The 8,807-nt window shown below is 44.2% G+C and overlaps 1 protein-coding gene across 2 annotated transcripts in view; it reads left to right on the top strand.

Moving 5' to 3' along the window:
- Positions 1–840: 840 nt before the first annotated feature.
- Positions 841–8,807, top strand: part of SERINC3 (serine incorporator 3) — a 37,041-nt gene continuing 29,074 nt past the window's right edge. For both annotated transcript variants that reach the window (XM_011928996.1, XM_011928995.1), the window contains exons 1-2: positions 841–1,013; positions 8,266–8,526. In XM_011928996.1, coding sequence (XP_011784386.1) covers positions 975–1,013; positions 8,266–8,526 — 300 coding nt within the window. In that variant the 5' untranslated portion in view covers positions 841–974. The remainder of the gene's footprint in view (positions 1,014–8,265; positions 8,527–8,807) is intronic.

Raw genomic sequence — 8,807 nt, forward strand, 5'->3', positions numbered from 1 at the left:
GTTTTCATTTTCTTCTGTAAGTGAACTCTCAAATTTGACATGTGTTTTGAAAGGAATATTTACATCACGGGTTAAATGGGAAATCAGCATTGCTTGGTAGAAATGAAAAGGTTATTGCAAACACACACCTCAAAACAAAACAATATTTTTAAACTGCAGGCATGGTTGCCTGTTTGAGAGATTTGGAAAATGAAGCCCTTACTGCGTTAAAGAGGGAGATAAACATTAGAAAAATGTTAAATACCACACTGGCCTCAAACCACTAGCCTGTTGGTTTGAAATGCGACGTTCTCACCCTGCTGTTTAATATCGCTTAAGGTCCTGTTCATGCACCCTTCGAGCCTTTCATTTTTCTCAAATGGGGTGCACCCCACATTTTAGGAAACGATTCCCATCGTTTTTTGGTTAATTTGGACTCATCTTTTAGTTCGCAGATTAAAAAATAAATCCTTCAGAGAAGTCTTCCAAGACTACTGCCCAACTAAATTACTTTCCCCTTAACAATGCTAGGCACTAAATACACCTTTATTGAAAGCCTATTCCCCCATACTGCTTCCTCGTATTCATTACATTGGGGCATGGAGTCAGATCTCCTCTTAACTAGAGAATAAATTCTGAGCGTAGATACCGTGCCTCTCTGTACACTTCTGTAACCTCCAGATCTTTGCACAATGAATACAAATAACGTAAGGAATGACACCTTCCGAGTTCCTGCAACCCCAGGATGGTTTAGCCCCGCCTTCCCCCTCAGCCAATGACAGGCGCACCCTCAGCCAATGACAGGACCCCCTCTCCCCGGTCGCTCCGGTCGTGGACGGTGGGCGGGGCCACGCCGTGACGCATCCGTGCGCCGGTGGAGGGCCAAGTTTCCGGCTTGAGAAACCGTCGCGTTTCTGGGGAGACGCCTCAGCTGGCACTTACCACCGCATTAGATAGCATCCTCAGGACCGGCCACCTCCATCACTGGCGTCACCATGGGGGCTGTGCTGGGTGTCTTCTCCCTCGCCAGCTGGGTGAGTTCGGGGTCCCGAGTCCTCGCCGGACCTGCAGTTTGTGGGGAAAGGCCTCAAACCCAGACCTGCACGGGCCTTGGCTCCAGAGGCCCTCGGGATGTCAGGAGGCCCTGGGCTACAGAGAGTGTCCGGGGCCCCAGACCCAAATCCGCGTACCCTTAGGTCGGGATCAGACGGCTCGCCCTCTGGGTTCCTCGGGAAACGGAGGAGGTCGGCCACCATTGTTTACAATTCGGATGGCTCCGCCCTGCGAGGCTTCCTGACTGTAGATGCCTCCGGAGCTGGAGTGGGACCAAGGAATGAGAGCTCCCAGCGCGGAAGCTCCGGTTCCTGCCGAAGCACCTCTTAAGGTGCCATCGTTAAATTCTGAGTGGCTCAAGTAACATTTTTATCCCCTATCACGGGATTTGCCAAAACTGCAGAGTATGTGGCAAAGCTGGGATTTTAGCGGAGGCTTGCCTGCAGTTCTGGTGCAAGGGAAAGAAGGCCTTAGATTGTTATTCAAAATTGGAAACCAGGGCCTTAATATTTTGGGACTGCTGTAAGTCATTTATCCGAGGATAATCACCCCAGCATTCCTCTCTTCGAGAACGATTGTGACCGTGAAGTGAGTAAATGGGTTTAATCACCTAGTAAACTGTAAACATTTTAAAGGGAAAATTTTAGGGCCTATAAAAGAATATGCTGAGTTCCCTCATTTACCCGCTTCAGAGTAGCGTGATTCCTTCATTCCTCACTGTCCAGCTGATGTAATTGACCAAGTGTGTAGAAAAAGCACACTCAGTTTTCTCCTGCTGCACGCACAACACACTTGACACGAGATATGTGGTGTGTGGGGATTTTCCCCCAAACATCAGGCAAGCATTCAGCTCTGCAGGGGATGCCAGCTTGGTGCCCTACAAGTCAATTCCGAACCTCTCTACTTGGAGATAGGATCAAATCACCCAAGTTGAGGGCCCAGTCTCACAAGACTGTGCCCACTTTCTGTGTCAATGGCGAGCCTCAGATTGTTTTACCTGTGCTTCTGACCGGCCACCTATAAATCAGAGTTTCCATGACCTCCCTCCTTGGCTTTGATTAATTTGGTCACAGAACTCAAGGCAACATGTTTACTGGCTTATTATAAAACTATTTTATTTTGTGTATTTATGTATTTTTAATTTTAGATTCAGAGGGTACGTATGCAGTTTTGTTACAGGGGTATATTGCCTTATCCTGAGGTTTGGGCTTCTAATGATTGCGTTGCCCAAGCCCTGAACACAGTATCCAATAGGTAGTTTTTCAACCCCTGCCCCTCCCCCACTTCCCTGCTCTTGGAATCTATTTAGTGTTTATTGTTGCCGTCTTTGTGTCTGTGTTCCCAGTGTTTAGCTCCCACTTGGAAGCGAGAATATGCTGTATTTGGTTTTCTGTTTCTGTATTAATTCACTTGGGATAGTGGCCTCCAGCTACATCTTTGTTACTGCAAAGGACATGATTTTCTTCTTTTTTATGGCTACTATTAATGTATTTTTAAAGATACAGATGAAGTGGTATGTAAGACAAGCTATAGGGGAAGGGGTCTGGAGCTTCCATGCTCTGTCTGAGGCAGTGGCACCATCTTGGCTCTCTTCAACCTCTGCCTCCTGGCAAGCGATTCTCATGTCTCAGCCTTCCAAGTAGCGGGGATTATAGGTGTGGGCCACCACGCCCAGCTAATTTTTGTATTTTTGGTAGAGACGGGATTTCACTATGTTGGCCAGGCTGGTCTCGAACTCCTGGGGTGTGAGCCACCATGCCCAGCCAAAAGTTCTTCTGAACTTTGTCCTTTTGGGCTTTTATGCAGTCTTCATTATGTAGTCAGCATTCATTGAGTCATTGGCTTTTGGTGACTGGCCTAACCTTCAGCCTCTCCTCCTTGGAGGTTCACGAGTGAGACTGAAAAATCCCAACCTCCTCCTAGGACCCTCCCCCATCATGAAGCTTACCTAGGGACTGCCAGTCACCAGTCATCTCATTAGCTTACAAAAAGACACTGGTTATTCCAAGGATTTTAGAAATTGTATGCCAGGAAATGGGAACCAAACATACATATATTTCACAGTATTACACCAGGGATTCTGTTTCAGCTCTTTCTACTTTTTTTTTTTTTTTTTGGAGGGGGACAGTTTTGCTCTGTCACCCAGGCTGGAGTGCAGTGGCTCAGTCATAGCTCATTGCAGCCTTGAACTCCTGGATTCCAGTGATCCTCCCACCTCAGCCTCCCCAGTAGCTGGAACTACAGGTGTGTGACACCATGCCTGGCTTCATTCCACTATTTCTTAGGAACAGAATATATTTTAGATTTGTTGGTCCTAAATCAAAAGAGTGTTTCATTTTTAAGGGCTTTCTTGAGAGCAGTGGTTTTCTAATTTTTCTGACCTTGACCTAAAGAAAGATTGTACATAGTTGATCTGATGCACCCATATGGAGACAAAGGTTTATGAAATAATCCCATACCATCTACTGTACAATTTCCCTTTTATCTTCTATCACATTAGAAAATCCTGGTGAGTTGAGGGCCGGGCTTGGTGGCTCATGCCTGTGATCCCAGCACTTTGGGAGGCCAAGGTGAGTGGATCACAAGGTCAAGAGATCGAGACCATCATGGCCAACATGCTGAAACCCTGTCTCTACTAAAAATATAAAAATTAGCTGGGCGCATGGTGGTGTGCGCCTGTAGTCCCAGTTACTCAGGAGGCAGAGGCAGGAGAATCGCTTGAACCGGGGAGGATGAGGTTAACAATGAGCTGAGATCACGCCACTGCACTCCAGCCTGGTAAGAGAATGAGACTCCATCTCAAAAAAAAAAAATCCTGGTGAGTTGATTTTTACAATCAACTAGTGGTTCAAAATCACTATTTACAACATACATTCTTTAAAAATATAGTTACGAAGGTCATTAGTTGAGTGAATTGTTAATTTGAAACATTTTTTTCTGTCATAATAACTTGAAATGCATTTTGGCTTTGATTGAAAGCTAAGATTTGAATTGATGCCATCCAGGCATTTCTATCTATATGGTGCCTTTATATTTCATTAATCCCTTTTATTCAGTAGAAACAGTAAGGAAGTTCTATATACCAGAGAGTGGAATGAGTAAGGGAAAGAATAATAGAGAGTGAAATCAGAAAGGTAGAGAGCAAAATCATATTGATACCCATTATATGGTCTTGTAGGTTTTTAAGGACTTTGGCTTTTACTCTTAAGTTATATGGGAATCTATTACAGAGTTTGAAAAAAGGAATGATATGATCTGGGCCTGTGTTTTGACAAGGCGGATTATTGTTGATGTGTGGAGAATAGATGGTAGAAAAGTAAGGGTAAAGCGATGTAGGCAGGGAAAAATCTTTCTCCAACCTTTTGCGTTCTGTTTCTAGGGCTTGTGAATTTAACTGACAAAACAGATTATTTAGAGGAACAAGAGTTTATGCATGCAAGACATGTTCACACAGGAGTGCTCAGTAATAGTAACTCAAAGGGGGTGGTTAGAACTTGAGGCTTTTTTTTTTTTTTTTTTCCTTTTTGAGACCAAGTTTCACTCTTGTTGCCCAGGCTGGAGTTAGTACAATGGTGGGATCTCAGCTCACTGCAGTCTCTACATCCCAGGTTCAAGCGATTCTCCTGCCTCAGCCTCCCAAGTAACTAATTACAGGCATGTGCCACCACGCCCAGCTAATTTTGTATTTTTAGTAGAGATGAGGTTTCTCCATGTTGGTCAGGCTGGTCTTGAACTCCCGACCTCAGGTGATCTGCCCGCCTCAGCTTCCTAAAGTACTGGGATTGCAGATGTGAGCCACTGCATCCGGCCAAGGCTTTCTAATTTAGTAGGAAAAAGGAAGCTGAGAGAAAGGCTTCTATGAGAAGAACAAATAGATTTCCTTAGGAAAGACAGGTTTGTTTTTAGGAGACTAGGAAATAAGAAAGTTTGTGGTAGTACTTGTTTATGCAGGTATGGCAGGTCTTTCGAGCTTCTTCATGGCCTTAAAACTTCCCTGGAGAGGGACTTTATGGCAGCCTCATTTCCCAGAAGTTGCTGCTTTTAGTCAGACAAGAGAAGCTCCCAGAAGGCTTTTTTTTTTTTCTGCATCTGTTGAAGCTCAGATGCCTTCAGCTTAAAATAATCTTTATAACAACTCAGAGGTTTTTTTTCTTTCTTTTTTTTTTTTTTTTTGAGACTGAGTCTCACTCTGTTGCCCATACTGGAATGCAGTGGCGTGCCATCTTGACCGGGTTCAAGTGATTCTCCTGCCTCAGCCTCCCTAGTAGCTGGGATTACAGGCATGCGCCACCACGTTGGGTTAATATTTTGCATTTTTAGTAGAGATGGGATTTCACTGTGTTGGCCTGGCAGGTCTTGAACTCTTGACCTCAGGAGATCTGCCTGCCTTGGCTTCCCAAAGTGCTAGGATTACAGACGTGAGCCACTGTGCTGGCCAACTCAGAGCTTCTGAATGGATGCCTACAGCTATGAGATGGGAGCTTTTGAACTTAATCCAGATGAGAGAGAATAGTTGTGGCTTGGACAAGGGTGATAGCTAAGGATACTGTGAAAATGGTCAGATTCTGGATATATTTTAAGGATAGAGCTGATGTACTGACAAATTGGATGAGGATTTTGGGAAAAGGGAAGGCATTCAGGATGACTCCAGGTTTTGGGCCCAAGCAACAGGAAGAATAGAGTTGTCATTTACTGAAATGGGAAAATGACATAACATATAGTAGGACAGATTTGTCGCACAGATATTTACTGAGTACCTGCTATGTAAAGCTACAAAAGATGTAACATTGTAAAGATAGTCTCCCCTTCGAGATATTTACATTCTTAAGACAACTATAGGTAAGTTAAGTTTATTAGTTTGCCAGGGCTTCATAACAAAGTACCACAGACTGGGTGGCTTAAACCTAGTGATTTCTTATCTGAATTCTAGAGGCTGGAAGTCTGGGATGAAGGTGTCAGCAGGGTTGGTTACTTCTAAGGCTGGTGAGAGAGAATCTGTATTATGCCTCTCCCCTAGCTTTTTTTTTTTTTTTGGTTTGCTGGCAGTCTTTGTCCAATTTTCCCCTTTTTAGAAGGACACAGTCATATTGGATTAGCTGCTCATTCTACTCCATATAACCTCATCTTAACTTACTACATCTGCAATGACCAAGTAAGGATACGTTCTGAGGTATTAGGGATTAGGACTTCAACGTAAGAATTTGTGGAGGACATGCCTCTGCAGTGTTTGGCCTATACTGTAGTTAAGAATTGGATGGAGACAGACTGGCTGGTCAATTTCCCATTGCTATTGCAATTACAAATGATAATGGCTACCACGATATATTGAGCCTGATATATATGTCAGGCATTATACTAGGTGCTTCATATTCCTGACATCATCTCATTCTTTACTCAGTAACCATGTTTGAGTAGGTAGTATTATGCTCGTTTTTACAGATGAGAAAACTGAACTTTTTTAGAATGAATGTTAGCACCTTGCTGCAGAGCACACAAAATTATCATAAAGTGGACACAAGATACCATCTATAAAAAATGAAGATTATTCCTGGGACCGTATTTTAAGACCGGAGTTATCCATTGTTTACATCTGCTAATTCTGAATTAGCCTGTCCTTGTAGTATGACTTGATAATGTCACTCCTCAGAGCAATTTTTTTTTTCAGGCAGTTTCCTAATCAAGCGTAGTGACTCAAATTATATCCTCTCTTAGCTGGGCATGGTGGTGCTTGCTTGTACTCAGGAGGCTGAGGCCAGAGGATTGCTTGAGCCCAGGAGTTTGATGCTGCAGTGAGCTATGATCACATAACTGTACTCCAGGTTGGGCAACAGAGTGACACCTTGTGTCTTTAAAACAAAACAAAACGAAACAAAGCCTGGGTGCAGTGGCTCATGCCTGTAATCCCAGCACTTTGGGAGGCCGAGGCGGGCAGATCACTTGAGGTCAGGAGTTTGAGACCAGCCTGGCCAACATGGTGAAACCCCGTCGCTACATAAAAATTAGCCAGGCATGGTGGCACATATCTGTAATCCCTGTAATCCCAGCTACTGGGGAGGCTGAGGTAGGAGAATTGCTTGAACCCAGGAGGGTGAGATTGCAGTGAGCTGAAATGGTGTTACTGTACTCCAGCCTGGGTGACAGAGTGTGACCCTGTCTCAAAAAAAAAAGAAATAAAATTATATCTTCTCTCATGTAGTGTGGTCATTAACAGATTTTAGCAGACGAAAGAGCTAGGTTACTCTTTTTTTTTTTTTTTTTTTTTTTCTCGCTCTGTCGCCCAGGCTGGAGTACAGTGGCCTGATCTCAGCTCACTGCAAGCTCCGCCTCCCAGGTTTACACCATTCTCCTGCCTCAGCCTCCCTAGTAGCAGGGACTACAAGCGCCTGCTACCTCGCCCGGCTAGTTTTTTGTATTTTTTAGTAGAGACGGGGTTTTACTCTGTTAGCCAGGATGGTCTCGATCTCCTGACCTCGTGATCTGCCTGTCTCGGCCTCCCAAAGTGCTGGGATTACAGGTGTGAGCCACCGCACCCGGCCAGGTTACTCTTTTTTTTGAGACGGTGTCTCAGTCTGTCGCGCAGGCTGGAATGCAGTGGCACAATTCTGCTCTCAGAATTTAATTAACATTTATTGAGCTATTAATGTGTTTCAGGTAGTGTTGAGGTGCTCATTTAATACAGCAGTCTGAGGGAGGAAAATTCTATCATTGAGTTCATTTTATAGATGGTGAAATGGGGTTAGAGTACGTAACTTGCTGGGGTAAAAAGTGGCAGAAATAATATTTACTCCAGAGCCCATACTTTTTTATTTTTTTATTTTTTTGAGACGGAGTCTCACTGTGTTGCCCAGGCTGGAGTGCAGTGGCGCAATCTCGGCTCACTGCAAGCTCCGCCTCCGGGGTTCACGCCATTCTCCTGCCTCAGCTGCCTGCCACCACACCCAGCTAATTTTTTTGTCTTTTTTAGTAGAGATGGGGTTTCACCGTGTTAGCCAGGATGGTCTCAATCTCCTGACCTCGTAATCCACCCGCCTTGGCCTCCCAAAGTGTTGGGATTACAGGCATTAGCCGCCGCACCCGGCCTAGAGCCCATACTTTTAACCACTTCCTCCCAGCCATGATTCTGTCAGTTAAAACTGTAAGGCCTGATTTGCCTCGCTTTCTCTTCTGTGACATCTGTGTTATAAAGGAGTCTACTGAACGCGGTCTCAGGTGACCATGGTGTGCTCCTTCTAGGTTCCATGCCTCTGTAGCGGTGCCTCATGTTTGCTGTGTAGTTGCTGTCCTAACAGTAAGAATTCCACGTTGACTCGCCTCATTTATGCTTTCATTCTCCTCCTGAGTGCTGTCGTATCCTATATCATGCAGAGAAAAGAGATGGAAACGTACCTGAAGAAGGTAAGAAGTAACAATGCCCTTAATGTATTGGTTATTTTTATTTTTATGTTTTGCAAAATTCTAGTTCAATTCTTCATTGTTAATCAAGTTCATTGTAATTTGGAGATTTTTTACTTATACGGGGTATGGTCAGAACACAGAAATATGAGGATATTAGTCCTTTTCTGGAAATACAGAATGAACATCTTTAGGCTCCAATCGAGCAACTGAGAGAAAATATTAAAAGAGCGCCTCCAAAACATTTTCTTTCCTTATGTGTTAAAGGTTGAAGCATCTAAACTGGACTAGTTTTTCACCTCTGGAAGGACTCAGTGGTAGCTGGAAAATCTCACGGGAAAGTGGCACACAGCCTCTTCAGCCTAAAAGAGCAAAGAAGAGAG

The sequence above is a fragment of the Colobus angolensis genome, unplaced genomic scaffold (genome assembly GCF_000951035.1).
Source record: "Colobus angolensis palliatus isolate OR3802 unplaced genomic scaffold, Cang.pa_1.0 Scaffold8, whole genome shotgun sequence".
NCBI lineage: Eukaryota > Metazoa > Chordata > Mammalia > Primates > Cercopithecidae > Colobus > Colobus angolensis.